The 17,155-nt window shown below is 40.8% G+C and overlaps 1 protein-coding gene across 1 annotated transcript in view; it reads right to left on the reverse strand.

The window, feature by feature from the left end:
• Positions 1-2,634: 2,634 nt before the first annotated feature.
• Positions 2,635-17,155, reverse strand: part of LOC128666851 (cytochrome P450 2C15-like) — a 40,134-nt gene continuing 25,613 nt past the window's right edge. Inside the window, exon 9 of the mRNA XM_053721653.1 lies at positions 2,635-3,236. Within this exon, the coding sequence (XP_053577628.1) occupies positions 3,055-3,236 (182 nt within the window). The 3' untranslated portion in view covers positions 2,635-3,054. The remainder of the gene's footprint in view (positions 3,237-17,155) is intronic.

Genomic DNA, 17,155 nt, shown 5'->3' on the forward strand with positions numbered 1-17,155 from the left:
GGCGGTTTAGGGGTTAATAGGTTTAGTTAATGGTAGTGATGTGGGAGGCCAGGGGTCTAGGGGTTAATCATTTTTATAACAGTTGCGGCGGGGTCCGGGAGCGGTGGGATAGGGGTTAATACATTTATTTAGTTATGGTGGGCTCCGGGAGCAGCGGAATATGGGTTAATAAATATAAATATATATATATATATAGTTGCAGTGGGCTCCGGGAGCGGCGGGATAAGGGCTCATTTTTTTTATTTAGCTTGCGGCGATGTCGGGGTGGCAGATTAGGGGTGTTAGGACTCTGGGTATATGTTAGGGTGTTAGGTGTATACTTTACTGGTTTTCTCCCATAGAAATCAATGGGATATCTGGCAGCAGCAAACATAAGATTTCGTTGCTTTCAGACTCCCATTGATTCCTATGGCATCCGCGGCCTCCAGGGTGGCGGATTGAAAACCAGGTATGCTGGGCCGGAATAGCGGCAAGCGTACCTGTTAGGAATTTGATAACTAGCAAAAGTTGTCAGATAGTGACAAATTTGTATTCGGAACATCTGTAATGACGTAAGCATTGCTCTATGTCGATTGAAACCAGCGGATCATATGTTACATCACAAATTTCAACTTTTGCCGGTCTGTAGGCTTTGATAAATAAGGCGAATCAGGCTCTCCACAATTACACCACAGAATTCCGGCGTATTTGCGGTTGACGGCTTTATAAATAGGCCTCATTGAGTCAACTCTGCGACCTGTTTCCAAAGCTGATACACGAGAGAGTGATGTGAACTCTCCAATATACCTGGCTGCTGGCTCCCAATCTTGGGGATGTGGCCGACCCCCAGAGGTGAGACAGGAGTCATCGGTTGGATCACAGGGGCAATCACATCAAAGCCAGTAAGGCATCTTTGTTCAGTGGATCACGGGTTGAACATTGCACTCTGCCGGACATGAAAGGGGAATCTTCACAGGTTATGAAGGGAGAGCAATTGCGGCAAATTGTGCACGCCAGTGTGGAGATTCCTTGGACATCTTTGCTAGACTTGCTACTTGAGGAACCTGAAAGGCTACCCCTTCAGGGTTGAATTCTGCGCTTGAGACATGCAGAAAAATGTATTTACTTTATCCGCTCAAGTGAGTTTGTCTTGCGTAGCCAGGGACACAGATTTTTAACCTATAAGAATCATAGAAAGGCAACTGGTTGAGACTCGGGGCTATGTCTGTGTTACTGAGCTGCAATTTGCATTTTTATATACGCTTGCTTTTGAGTATTATAGTATTACCTTCTGCTTTGTACAAAGTGTTTTGTCATGAAAGCTCAAAAGCCTGATATAGTTATTTACAGTCTGCTAAAGCCGAAAGTAGTTATGAATAGTTTACATTCCAATGTTCTTCATATAGAAGAAAATGTTTATTTTTAAATATATATTTCTCTATATAACTGATTATTTTCTTAAAAATGTATTTAAAAATAAACAAGATGTCAGTGCAACCCTCTAATGATAACATTTAATGGATGCCTCCTAATTCTAAATGCTATTAACTGTTTATGTATCCCCATTGCATTAACACCTTCCTACCTGAACCACAACTAAGCCCTTTGTCACTTTGCACAACTCCGCAGCACAAGGCCACTCCGTCAAAAAACACCTGAAATCATCCTTTTGAAAAAACAAACTAACACCCACATAGAAATAACATAGCCCCATAACCAGCACCAAGTTTCCCCTAATGTAAAGATATTAAAGGGACACTGAACCCAATTTTTTTCTTTTGTGAATCAGATAAAGCAACAATTTTAAGCAACTTTCTAATTTACTACTATTATCAAATTTTCTTCGTTCTCTTGCTATTTTTATTTGAAAAAGAAGGCATCTAAGTTAAGGAGCCAGCCAGTTTTTGGTTCAGGACCATGGAAAGCACTTGTTTATTGGTGGGTGAATTTATCCACCAATCAGCAAGAACAACCCAGGTTGTTCACCAAAAATGGGCCGGCATCTAAACTTACATTCTTGCTTATCAAATAAAGATACCAAGCGAATGAAGAACTTTTGATAATAGGAGTAAATTAGAAAGTTGCTTAAAATTGCTGCTCTATCTGAATCATGAAAGAAAATTTTTGTGTTCAGTGTCCCTTTAATCAATGATCATGTAATGTCTTCTTTCTTGTTGGATGAATAAGTGACACAGAAGTTCACAAACGCTCTAATGCAACATAACGCTTTATTTCAAACAGTGATCTAGTGCCCTAGAGGCATGAAACACGTATGATGCTTTACTATGTACTCCAGTGGATGATATATGTTTTTATGGAAATCAATTTGACACCTGAACTCTTACTTTACCTGGCTCGGCTGTTTGAAATAGAGCGTTATGTTGGATTAGAGCGTTTGTGGACTACTGAGTGACGGAAATTCTGTGTCACAAGCTTCAGTCCTATCGGGGGCTATCTCCATTGCACCTGACTTTCCATCCACGCCCACTACATCGTGTCGACACGGAAGAACGCCACTGTTTACCTTCGGCTAAGCATCCTTTCCCCTTGGGTTCCTATTTCTTGTTGGATGGAGGAATGGCCGACCTGATAAGTAGGTGAATTGGTAAAGTTTTTCTATTTCAAAAGCTTTCTGCCTTTATAAGCAAACCAAGATTATTTTTGAGTATTTCCATTTATTCATACATAGTTGTTTATATTTCACAGCAAATACAATTTGGGCAACTGAGATTAAAATACATCCCAAAAGATTTCATGAAAGTCTCCCCTTTGTAATGGTCCATGTTCTTTTAATACAACCACTGAGATTAAAATACATCCCAAAAGATTTCATGAAAGTCTCCCCTTTGTAATGGTCCATGATCTTTTAATACAACCACTGTGGTTGTGTTGTGCTTTCATGATTATCTTAAACCATCAGAATATAGAACTTCTTCAATGTAGAAACCCCCCAAAACATTTTTCTACAGGTATCTTTCTATGAGTTGTTTCTGTTATTCAAGATGTTGTCTTCATGATTCAGATCCAGGTCTTCTCAAAAACAGGTCTAGGCTAAGCAGCTTGGCCTTTGTATTGTTAGCGAGGGACGGCATACATAGTATATTTCCTAGGTCTTGATGCGTTGGTGTTAGGTTCTGGTGTGATCTCAATGTCCTTTTCATCTACTGTTGGCTTCAAGGTAAACTTCTGTAGTATATTGGTTAGGAAAAGAAATAACTCCATACGGGCCATGCCTTCACCAGCGCACACTCGTTTTCCTGCAATAAGGAGATGGGAGACACAAGTATATCAGGATGAGAAAAAACAAGCATGAAACTTTCTACATAAAAGGTGTATGGTCCATAAAATACCATTGTAGAACCATCCACACAATGTTGACGGAATATACGTTAATATTAAAATGTGAAATGATACAACAGACCTTGTTTTGTACCCACTTCTCTGTTGTGGTGCTATATGGCATTCTCTAAAGTATCCTTACCACTTGGATGTCTATTATGCACCCTGCAACATGCCATTGTTTTATAAACAGTGATAATATTTTGTTGATAGCTCTAGTATTAGTATTTCCCTTTTGTTTTTATGACAGAAAACCTACCAAACAACATATTTTAAAAAGCAAATCTACTATTTAAGGGTTTCTTTCAAGAGAAAAAAAGATCTTTTTTTGAGACTTGGGGGCCGAATTATCAAAGCGTCAATCGGCCCTAATGCATCTGTTTTCGCAAGAAACAGGAGTTAAGAAGCAGCGATCTTAAGACTGCGGTTCCTTAACTCGTCTGCCACCTCTGAGGTGGTGGACAGCAATCAGCCGATTGGATATGATCGGGATGATTGACACCCTCTGCTAATGGCCGATTGGCCGTGAATCTGCAGGGGGCGGTATTGAACAAGCATTTCACGAGAAATGCTTGTGCAATGATAAATGCTGACACGTATGTTGTCGCATTTATCGATGTGCGGCGGACATGATCTGCTACAGCAGATGTCCGTCCGCACAATGATAATTCGGCCCCTCAAAGTAGTAAAGCAGTATCGCTTGATAGTTTGCTAACAAAACACATGAATTGATATGGAAATAAAGGATAAAGTTAAATTTAGACTGAATACTTAGGAAGCAAAGGTTTATTAATGGATAAAAAAAGGTTTTATGACAGATTAAAAGGGACATAGTATATAAAAAGGGTCAGAACTGGGCTAGAGTCAAAGGTGTATGCGTGTGTATATATGTGTGTATGTATATATGTGTGTGTGTGTGTATATATGTGTGTGTGTATATATATATATATGTGTGTGTATATATATGTGTGTGTGTGTATATATGTGTGTATGTATATATGTGTGTGTGTATATATGTGTGTGTGTATATATGTGTGTGTGTATATATGTGTGTATGTATATATGTGTGTGTGTGTGTATATGTGTGTGTGTGTGTATATATGTGTGTGTGTATATATGTGTGTGTGTGTGTGTATATATGTGTGTATGTATATATTTGTATGTGTGAGGTGTTTTATGCCTAAATCTCAGTAAAATAGTATAGCACAGAAGCAAAACGCTAAAACCTTATCTTACATGAGTTTTTCCGTGCGCCCCCATAAAAGTCTGTGAGAGATTAAGCACACCCGTGCCCCCTGACATGCAGTTGTTAGTGTGCACTAGACTATTGCTTCAGTGATAAAAAACAAACAAAAAACGTTGTACTTGTTATATAATCACAAACATAGAAGTGGTACTGATTGCGCTTGAGTGCGCTAATATTTTTGTGCTCCACTTGTAATCTACACCAATAAAGGGATAGTTTACGAGTGGAGCACAAATTTGTGCTCCCACAAGTGCTTTATCTGCGCTCAACTTTTTTTTTTACCATTGCACGCCCAGTTGCTCACGTATTACAGGTCGCAAGTAAAGACTTTGCGAAGTTGTAAACGCAGGACCATATTCCCCCATAGACTTTAATGGAGCAAACATGAGCGTAGGATTGCAATAATATGTATGTATTTCTATAAATATGGATATCTGTATTTAGTTGTATAAATATGTATGTAAATACATATATATACATATGTATAGAAATACTTGCGTATATAATTATATACATACATATATTTATACGTGTTCCTATGGATCCCTATGTAAAAGCACTTTTGGCCCATTATTTTTTTTTCTAACACCTGAGACCTCATATCTTTGAGCCATTATAACTTTTTATTGCAATTTAAAAAAAAAATGTTTTATTAGATGCTGTTTTTATGAGTCTAACTGTACTCTGTAATGTATTTTTGATGTGTTTTGCGACACTTCTTTGACTTGCGTAACAGTTAACCAGAGCTCTGAAGTCCCGGTCATAATTGTAGCGTAAATTGCAATTGCGCTTAAGTGTTTGCATTTACTTTCAACATTTAATACAGGCGGATTTTAACTTGCGTGCAAACGACCACAAAAACCCGATATCACTTGCGCTCAAACGATAGCGTCACTCATAATCTAGCCCATAAATTTTTTACTAAATCGTCATATTAAAGTGCAATTTTTTTAGATCATTTGTGTACTGCACAAGAGAAGACTTCTTATCAAGAATGTCTCATTTATTAAATACATCTTATTCGGAAAATGTCGGGGTGGATATCGAATATGGCGGCGTGAGAAAAGAGCTCCAGCAAACCTGCATCTTTATTGTGTAATTATAGCCGCCATATCGATCTTCGAAGTAGTCCTTGGCAGGGAAATCCAGCCTGGAAACACTGCAAGGCTCACTCAGCAGCAACCTCACCATCGGAACACTACACAGGTAATATCAGTAGCCGCCATTGCCTTTGCCGCCCACGACGAGTGAGTTTCTACTGTGCCTGGAGGTATATAGGGCGCATATAACTGCCGATCTCAGCAGCGCAGTAACCCTCCACACATAGGGTAAGAAGAACTTTGAACTACTGCCACTCTGCTGGGAATAAACTTGGCCTCATTGCGATGTTAATGCCGCACTTATAATCTTGCCTCAGATCTTTGTCTCGGAGCTAGCTACATCTTTTAAAATAAAAATGCATCACAGACAAAGGGCAAAGTCTATTGATGTCCACAATTATTTCGACACTGAGGGGTCAATTTATTAAGCTCCGTACAGCTCGCCGGAAACAGAAGTTGCTCCATAACCTGTCCACCTGCTAGCGAATCTGCAGGGGGCGGTATTGCACCAGTAGTTCCCAAGATGCAATGATAAATGCAGGCAACGTATGCTGTCGGCATTTATCGATGTGCAGCGGACATAATGCGCTACATCGTATCATGTCCGTCCGCACAATAATAAATTGACCCCTGAATATTGAACTTATTATTGTGCATCAGGACCACATATAGCTTGCTACACTTTCCACTGCTTAACTACGCAGCATACCTATAAAAAGTTAACGGGAGTATACCTTTAATACCTATAAACAGAAAAGCTGCAAACAAGAAGGGAAATAAAAATATATTTTGTGAGCATAAAAGTAATAAGCAGACGGACCTCATCATTTGACTGAGACCTCCCCCGCACACAGCAATCTGCTAAGTGGCACAAGATATACTTGCTATAGCATTTTTGTTTTTTACTTAAAGATTCCTGTTGCCTACTGCAAACGAACTGTATGACCTGTAAAAGCCTATGGACAGGCATCTAACCTCTCAAAAAATGTTGAAAAGAGCAAAGGCCCACCAAGAAAGGAAGGGGAAGACGCCCCCTGACCCTCCACCTACTTCACCATCTACGATGGCTGTAGTGACACAGTCAGACATCTCCCTCAACGCAGATCAACAGCTTAGCTCTCTCCTCCTGACCAAGCTGGATACTTTACAGAAGGGTATGGATACCCTAACTACGGAAGTTAAAAATTTAACTCACGGCTTACTATGGCAGTGCAGCGAATCTCAGATTTGGAGGATGGTCATAACTCGTCGGCAATTAAGATTACGGATTTAATCCAACAAAATGCCTACCTTCACCAGAAAATTGATGACTTGGAAAACCTTTCCGTAGGAACAGTAATCGGCTGGTGGGACTCCCAGAGTCGGTTCGCCCCATCTCTATGAAAGTGCGCATAGGATTGGAAGTTACAGGCCAACAACTCTGGAGAAGAGTATCTCAATTTTCAATCCAAAATTCACCTTCTAAGAGCATACTGAAAAATTCAGATGCTGCTTTATGACAACAAAAGTATCTACCTGTTTCAGGACTATTCATCGGAAGTCATGAGGAAAAGGAAAGAATTCTTCTATCTTGTGCACATCACTACATAAGGAAAAGCGGCAAGCCATCCTGCTGTTCCCAGCACATCTTAAACTTCACACTCCGAGAGGCCCTACAATCTTTGATTCACCCAAAGATGCTCAAGCCCTCTTAGACCAAGAAATGGAATTCACCTCACAACTCCACTCACAGTAACATGCCTCTCCTGGCTGATTCAGTTGAGGAACCTTTCTTTCGCTCCTAAGTGGGAGCTCAAGCCCCTGAGAGGGATATTAACTGTGAAATCCAAAAATAAGACAATTATGGTTTGGTATTACTTATTGATATATGTTAATTGTTATATGTTGTTTTGGTTGTAAAAAATTTACCAAGGCTATTTGTTACAGAATGTAGATTAGTTTTTACTATGAGTCATCTCTACTTGTTACACACTACACACTCCAATAAAGATAACTACTTGAGCTCCACTCCTCCTTATGATTACATGCAACCCTGTGTAGCATACTTAATATATATATCCCTCCTAGGCTTCCAATGTCAGTGAAAACCATCTCCTGGAATGTAGGAGGGATTATTTCACCAATCAAAAGAAAATCTATTCTAGCTCACCTAAAGTTCCCCGCTAACATCATGTTCCTACAAGAGACCCATCTTAATACACCCGAACACGAAAAACAAAGTTAATTGGATCTCAGAGATTATTAGCGCCCCCTATAACAACTCTAGTAGAGGAGTAGCTATTCTATTCCACAAAAATTTTGACTATCAAATAGAGGACAAGATCATTGACCAGGAGGGAAGGTTTATCATTACCAAAACTTAAATGGCAGGGAGAATGGTATACCTTATGCAATGTTTATGGCCCCAACCAGCGAGCCCCCAAATTTTGGCAAGACTTGACCAAAAACCTAGCTAGATTTTTAGACACTTAACTCATTATAGCTGGCGATTTTAACCTTACCCCCAATCCAGCACTTGATAGATTTAGGGACCCAACAAGATCTGCTCCAAAGAGGCCTATAAGAGATATGACAATATTTCCACTTAAGGTATTTGATGTCTTTTACTCCTCATTGGAAGTGCAGGACATTTGGAGAAGACAACCCTACAGGAAGGGACTTTACTTGTTCATCTCGAGCCCACAATACGGTATCCCATTACCTCCTGACTCTCTAGAGCTCCTGATTACAGAAACTAAAATTTATAACATCACAATCTCAGACCATGCCCCTGTCTCTATAACCCTTCTCCAATCTCCAAAACCCATTTACAAATGTGTTTTTTGCTTCCCATTTTGCTTCCCAACTCACCTAATTAAGTCTCCTGATTTTAACATGTATCTAGTAAAACAATGGGACAACTTCGTAGCTAACAATGCCCCCCATTTGAAAACCCCAGAGCTTTTTTGGGAAACAGCCAAAACAGTCCTCAGAGGGGACATCATTACATATCTTACTAAACAGAAACATTTACAAAATAGTAAAGAGGAACACCATAATTATATGATGTCAAAAGCATACTCACTTTACTGCCAATACCCAACCCTGGCTCATAGGTGTTCCTATTATGCAGCAAAAAAGGAGAGATACCTTCCTATTGTGGAATACTATATATCAAGACAATAGAAAAAAGGGCAGATTTTTGAGGCATGGTAATATATCGGGAAAGTTTCTATCTTCCCTGATTAAAATTAAGCAATCAAATAGGGGAGTCCCTGCTCTCAAGAAAGGAGACCAGCTGACAAATAATCTATTAAATATAGTAACAGAGTTTGCAGAGTATTATTCCACTTTATAACAGTCACAGCCAGCCCAGAGGGATGCCCAAGATAGGTTTTGGAATAAAATCACACTCCCCAAAATAACAACTGACCAAGTAGACAATAAAAAGGGTCATGAAACCCAAACATTTTCTTTCATGATTCAGATAGAAAATACAATTTTAAACAACTTTCTAATTTACTTCTATTTAGTGATGTCGCAAATTGTTCGCCGGCGAATAGTTCCCGGCGAACATAGCATGTTCGATCCGCCCCCTATTCGTCATCATTGAGTAATACTTTGACCCTGTACCTCACAGTCAGCAGGCACATTCCAGCCAATCAGCAGCAGACCCTCCCTCCCAGAATCTTGGTTGCGCTCCTGTTCCCTTTATTGTTTTGCATGTTGACACCGGCTGAGAGGGAAAGAACTCGGCATCGATGGAGCTGCACCAGAGACACCATACATACCACTGAGTGACGTCATCATCCAGACACTTGGATTCACACGCCGGAACTACACGCCACACACCAGTGGGGAGTGAGTTTGTTTGGCTGCATCTTTGTCTTTAGCATGTACACTATAAGGAAAATATCGCCACAGAGGAAGTCTTGGTCTGCAGTTTAAAAAGAACTAAAAGCGGAGCAGTTTTATAAAGGTACTGTGCCAGTCTAATTCGGGAGTTGATTTCTTCTACAAGATACGACGAGTCCACGGATTTCATCCTTACTTGTGGGATATTATCCTCCTGCTAACAGGAAGTGGCAAAGAGCACCACAGCAGAGCTGTATATATAGCTCCTCCCTTCCCCTCCACCCCCAGTCATTCTCTTTGCCTGTGTTTGTACTAGGAAGAGGGTAAAGTGAGGTGTTAGTTTTAGTTTCTTCAATCAAGAAGTTTTTTTTATTTTAAATGGTACCGGTGAGTACTATTTCCCTCAGGGGGATATAGAAGAAGATTTCTGCCCTGAGGTTTATGATCTTAGCAGATGTAACTAAGATCCACGTTGGTTCCCACAGAGCTTCTGAAGGTAGTACAAGAGAGATCTTCATTGTGGAGAACGGTTTCATGCTGCAAGCAGCATTGAGGTATGTTTAGTCCTTTACTTCTGAGGAGACTTGGTGTATCAGAACTGGCTGACATGTTTTTCCCTGCAAGGGAAGGGGTAAGCAGTAGACCTGTTGAAACAGAGGGTATTACTGAAAACCTGTATGTATTATTTGTTAACATGATACTGGGCTTTATGCATATTGCAGCATATATCAGAGACACTGGGAGAGGCAGCTTAACGGTTTGGTTTTTATTAGTGAATAACAAACGTTTCCATAGCTGTTTTTATGAGGTTTTTGTTTGGGGACCACATGGCTTTTGGCAAAACCGTTTCCCATGCAGTTGTACAGTCTGAGGTAAACGTCGTCCATGATGGGCGGGGCCTATTTTCGCGTGCTCGGACGTGCAGTTCATCTGGCTGTGAAGGCAGCAGGCATTAGCTCCGGATGGGTCTACACTGATGTCCTGTTAACCGGATCGTTAGCAAGTCCTTTTGCAGTTCCCTGGGGGCAGGTAGGTGCCACAGCTCTGCAGGGGTCATTTTTTGAAATCAAATACATTTTTTGCTTTAAAGAACGTCTAGAGTTTAATTTTGCCCTTTTGCCTCAGGGTGCAATAATTTTTGGCACTATTGTGTATGTGTAGCTAATTAGATAGCGTTATTTAATGTTTTTTAGGCAATTTGAAAAAATTGTGTGCTTTTTTATCTCTTAAAGGCGCAGTAAACGTTTTTCTAAAAACTGTTTAATTCAATAAATAAAGTGTTTGACTACTGTGGTTATTACTAGTCTGTTCAACATGTCTGACATTGAGGAAACTCATTGCTCTATGTGTTTGGAAGCCATTGTGGAACCCCATATTACATTGTGTACCTCTTGTACTGAAAGGGCCTTACATTGTAAAAAGCATATTTTAGGTGAAGAAAGTGTGCCTAAGGATGATTCTCAGTCTGAAGAGAATCAGGATATGCCATCCAATTCTCCCCAAGTGTCACAACCTTTAACGCCCACACAAGCGACGCCAAGTACCTCTAGTGCGTCTAATTATTTTACTGCAGTTATGTCAACTACCCTTACAGAGGTATTATCTAAATTACCAGTGTTGCAGGGTAAACGCAGTAGGTCAGGTATTAATGTGAATACTGAATCCTCTGATGCTTTATTAACTATTTCCAATGTACCCTCACAGTGCTCTGAGTTGGGGGTCAGGGAATTGCTGTCTGAGGGAGAACTTTCAGATTCAGGAAATGTGTTATCTCAGACAGATTCGGACGTGATGTCCTTTAAATTTAAGCTTGAACACCTCCGCATGTTACTTAGGGAGGTTTTAGCGACTCTGGATGATTGTGATACTATTATGATACCACCAGAGAAATTGTGTAAGATGGACAAATATCTAGAGGTGCCTACTTACACTGATGTTTTTCCAGTTCCTAAAAGAATTTCGGAAATTGTAAAGAAGGAATGGGATAGACCAGGTATACCGTTCTCTCTCCCTCCTAATTTTAAGAAAATGTTTCCCATATCAGACACCATTCGGGATGCTTGGCAAACGGTCCCTAGGTCCCTAGGGTGGAGGGAGCTATTTCTACCCTGGCTAAGCACACAACTATACCTATTGAGGACAGTTGTGCTTTCAAAGACCCTATGGATAAAAAGTTAGAGTGTCTTCTAAAGAAATTATTTATTAATCAGGGTTTTCTTTTACAACCTACGGCTTGCATTGTTCCAGTTACTACTGCAGCAACTTTTTGGTTTGAGGCTCTAGAAGAGTCTCTGAAGGTTGAGACTCCATTAGATGACATATTGGATAGAATTAAGGCTCTCAAGCTAGCTAATTCTTTTATTACTGATGCCGCTTTTCAAAATTGCTAAATTAGCAGTGAAAAATGCAGGATTTGCATTCTAGCGCATAGAGCGTTATGGCTCAAATCTTGGTCTGCTGATGTCTCATCAAAATCTAAGCTTTTAGCTATTCCTTTTAAAGGTAAGACCCTATTCGGGCCTGAATTGAAGGAATCATTTCTGACATAACTGGAGGTAAAGGCCATGCCCTACCTCAGGATAAGTCTGTTAAGACGAAGGGTAAACAAAATAATTTCCGTTCCTTTCGAAAGTTTAAAGGAGGACCCTCTGCTTCCTCTTCCTCCATAAAGCAGGAAGGGAATTTTGCTCAATCCAAGTCAGTCTGGAGACCCAACCAGGCTTGGAATAAAGGTAAACAATCCAAGAAGCCCGCTGCTGCTACAAAGACAGCATGAAGGGGCGGCCCCCGATCTGGGACCGGATCTAGTAGGGGCAGACTTTCTTTCTTTGCTCAGGCTTGGGCAAGGGATGTTCAGGACCCTTGGGCACTTGAAATCGTGACCCACGGGTATCAACTGGAATTCAAGGATTTTCTCCCAAGAGGGAGATTTCATCTTTCACGATTATCTGTAGACCAGATAAAAAGAGAGGCGTTCTTACGCTGTGTAAAAGATCTCTCTACCATGGGAGTAATTTGTCCCGTTCCAAAACTGGAACAGGGGCAGGGGTTTTACTCAAATCTTTTTGTGGTTCCCAAAAAAGAGGGAACTTTCAGACCCATTTTAGATCTCAAGTGTCTAAACAAGTTTCTCAGAGTTCCATCATTCAAGATGGAGACTATACGAGCAATCTTAACAATGATTCAGGAGGGTCAATTTATGACTACCATGGACTTGAAGGATGCATACCTTCATATCCCTATTCACAAGGATCATCATCAGTTCCTAAAGTTTGCCTTCCTGGACAAACATTATCAGTTTGTGACTCTTCCCTTCGGGTTGGCCACAACACCCAGAATCTTCACAAAGGTTCTAGGGTCTCTTCTAGTGGTTCTCAGACTGCAGGGCATAGCAGTGGCGCCTTATCTGGACGATATTCTGATTCAGGCGTCAACTTATCATTTGACAAAATCTCACACGGACATAGTATTGTCTTTCCTGAGAACTCACGGTTGGAAAGTGAACATAGAAAAGAGTTCACTAGTTCCACAGACAAGGGTTCCCTTCGTGGGGACTCTGATAGACTCGGTAGACATGAAAATATTTCTGACGGAGGTCAGAAAAACAAAGATTCTAAATACTTGCCGAGCACTTCAGTCCATTCCTCAGCCATCAGTGGCTCAGTGTATGGAGGTCATTGGATTAATGGTAGCGGCAATGGACATCATTCCATTTGCCCGCTTTCATCTCAGACCACTGCAGCTGTGCATGCTCGGATAGTGGAATGGGGACTATGTGAATTTATCTCCTCAGATAAATCTGGATCAAGAGACCAGAGACTCTCTTCTTTGGTGGTTGTCGCCGGATCATCTGTCCCAGGGGACTTGTTTCGGCAGACCTTCGTGGGTGATGGTGACAACGGACACCAGCCTACTGGGCTGGGGTACAGTCTGAAGGCTCGGGGTGTTTGGACTCAGGTGGAGTCTCTACTTCCAATCAATATTCAGGAATTGACAGCAATATTCAATGTGCTTCAGGCGTAGCCTCAGTTGGCTTCAGCCAAATTCATCAGATTCCAGTCGGACAACATCACGACTGTGGCATATATCAATCATCAGGGGGGAACAAGGAGTTCCCTAGCGATGATAGAAGTATCCAAGATAATCCAATGGGCAGAGGCCCACTCTTGTTATCTGTCGGCAATTTACATCCCAGGAGTAGAAAACTGGGAAGCGGATTTTCTAAGTCCTCAGACTTTTCATCCGGGGGAGTGGGAACTCCATCCGGAGGTGTTTTCCTCATTGATTCGCCAATGGGGCAGACCGGAACTGGATCTGATGGCATCTCGTCAGAATGCCAAGCTTCCACGTTACGGATCCAGGTCAAGGGATCCCCAGGCCGAACTGATAGATGCCTTGGCAGTGCCTTGGTCGTTCAGCCTAGCTTATGTGTTTCCACCATTTTCTCTCCTTCCACGCGTGATTGCTCAAATCAAACAGGAGAGAGCTTCAGTAATCCTGATAGCGCCTGCATGGCCACGCAGGACTTGGTATGTGGATCTACTGGACATGTCCTCTCTGCCACCACTTCCTTTGAGACAGGACCTTCTCATTCAAGGTCCTTTCCAACATCCAAATCTAAATTCTCTGCAGCTGACTGCTTGGAGATTGAACGCTTGATTCTATCTAAGCGAGGATTCTCTGATTCGGTCATTGATACTTTGATACAGTCTCGAAAGTCTGTCACTAGAAAAATCTATCATAAGATATGGCGTAAATATCTTTATTGGTGTGAATCCAAGGATTACGCATGGAGTAAAGTTAGGATTCCCAGGATTCTGTCTTTTCTCCAAGAAGGATTGGAGAAAGGGTTATCAGCAAGTTCCTTAAAGGGACAAATTTCTGCTTTGTCAATTTGCTTCACAAACGTTTGGCAGATGTGCCAGATGTTCAGTCTTTTTGTCAGGCTCTATCTAGAATTAAGCCTGTATTTAGACCAATTACTCCTCCCTGGAGTTTGAATTTAGTTCTTCGAGTTCTTCAAGGGGTTCCGTTTGAGCCCATGCATTCCATAGATATTAAATTGTTATCTTGGAAAGTTCTGTTTTTAGTTGCTATTTCTTCTGCTCGAAGAGTTTCTGAGCTTTCAACGTTACAGTGTGCCAGTGTGATTTGCCTTATCTTATCTTTCATTCTGATAAGGTGGTTTTACGCACCAAACCTGGATTTCTTCCTAAGGTTGTTTCAAATAAGAATATTAATCAGGAAATTGTTGTTCCTTCCTTGTGTCCCAATCCTTCTTCTAAGAAGGAGCGTCTGTTACATAACCTGGACGTGGTCTGTGCCTTTAAGTTTTACTTACAGGCGACTAAGGATTTCCGTCAATCATCTTCATTATTCATTGTTTATTCTGGAAAGCGTAGGGGTCAGAAAGCTACGGCTACCTCTCTTTCTTTTTGGCTGAGGAGTATCATCCGCCTGGCATATGAGACTGCTGGTCAGAAGCCTCCTGAAAGAATTACGGCTCATTCTACTAGGGCTGTGGCTTCCACATGGGCCTTTAAAAACTATGCTTCTGTTGAACAGATTTGTAAGGCTGCGACTTGGTCGTCCCTTCATACTTTTTCCAAATTTTCCAAATTTGATACTTTTGCTTCTTCTGAGGCTGTTTTTGGGAGAAAAGTTCTTCAAGCAGTGGTGCCTTCCGTTTAGGTCTCTGTCTTGTTCCTCCCGTTTCATCCGTGTCCTGTAGCTGTGGTATTGTATCCCACAAGTAAGGATGAAATCCGTGGACTCGTTGTATCTTGTAGAAGAAAAGGAAATTTATGCTTAGCTGATAAATTGATTTCTTCTACGATACGATGAGTCCACGGCCCTCCCTGTCATTTTAAGACAGACTATATTTTTTTATTTACAACTTCAGTCACCTCTGCACCTTTAAGCTTTTCCTTTCTCTTCCTAAAACCTTCGGTCGAATGACTGGGGGTGGAGGGGAATGGAGGAGCTATATATACAGCTCTGCTGTGGTGCTCTTTGCCACTTCCTGTTAGCAGGAGGATAATATCCCACAAGTAAGGATGAAATCCGTGGACTCGTCGTATCGTAGAAGAAATCAATTTATCAGGTAAGCATAAATTTCCTTTTTTATCCTATCTGTGGACTGCAGTCGTAACACAATTGTTCAGCATCATGAGAACTCTCTGTTTGTATTAACCTACAATCGTGTGTGTATATATATATATATATATATATATATATATATATATATTAATTCCCTGCATTTATCACGCTTGCTCTTGGGGATTTTTTAGCGCAGAACGTTTTTCTTAAATTGGTGTCACTACATAAATCATATATTACAGAATTGCATGACATTCTGGAACCCCACACCGTTAGGCCTAACCTCTACTCTATAGATTGGGGATATAGCAAAGTTGCGCATTAGGAATAAAGTATTAATACAAGCTAAAATCCCTACAATGCAACAGAAGCTCTTGAACACCTGGAATAAAAAAATAGCTAGAATACCCTCAACTAAGATTATATATGACAGCCTGACTTTGACAAGGTCAGCGACTCTTGCGGCGGACCTTAGAGAATCTCAGCTGAGAGTTATCAAGACTACCTTACCCCAAATAGACTGAGCAAATGGAGGAAAAACTTCTCTAATGTCTGTAGTAAATGTTCACATCCAGATCCAGATTTTATCCACTACCTTGGTACTGCACCAAGATCCATAACTATTGGGGATGTGTCTCCTTTTGGTTATCTAAAATAACACACTTACCTTTAACTCTTACGCTTCAACATTCTGTTTTTTTTTTACCAACTACCAATCAGAGGTCTAGTTAAAAGTTAGATAAAGTTTTTTATTATTTGTGTATTGTTGGCTAGAAAATGTGTGTTTCACAGATAGCTTCATAGAAAAGCACCCACTTTTGTATTTTTGAAGCAGATGGTATTGAAATATCTAAAACATGAACAGTGTGAATACCTTATTTGATGTATGTGCCAGAGTGTCACGTTTCCTGGGGAAGTGGAAGCTCTATCTAGAGTTTATAGATCTTCCAACCAAAAGGCAGATTCTGTATCCTTTCAAAACTACAGTTTATATGATGGAAGCGAACCTGAGAGATGAATGGAATATATGGGAGGACTGACCTATATATGGAAGTTGTATTGAGTTGCATATTCAAGTCCGCTGCGTTTGCCCTGATGATGCCTCACAGATCATTTGTTGTGTGCCCTAACTGTCAATTTGTTGGAATGTATATATATATTGCACACATGGAACTTTCCTAAGATCTCAACTCTAACATTTATAAACCACTAGTGAGTTGACTTTAGATTATTCAGGTTACAGGTATAGGGTTGCCAGGTGTCCAATTTTCAACTGGACAGTCCAGTATTTTTATCAGGCTGTTTTGTAAAATCTTCCTGAAAATACTGGCCAATTAACCCCTTCACACAATAAGACGTATATATACGTCTTGTGGTACTTTGCTCATCGTACCGCAAGACGTATATATACGTCTTAGCTTCAGGAAGCTCCAGCAGTCTCGGCTTTTAAGTTACAGCAGAGAGCTGGAGTTCCTGAAGCTCCAGGCATCTGCCGCATATGGAACTGGAGCGCGATTGGCGCTCCGGTTCCTTATGAGGGCAGATGCGTGATTGTTAC

The sequence above is a fragment of the Bombina bombina genome, chromosome 7, assembly GCF_027579735.1.
Source record: "Bombina bombina isolate aBomBom1 chromosome 7, aBomBom1.pri, whole genome shotgun sequence".
Lineage (NCBI taxonomy): Eukaryota > Metazoa > Chordata > Amphibia > Anura > Bombinatoridae > Bombina > Bombina bombina.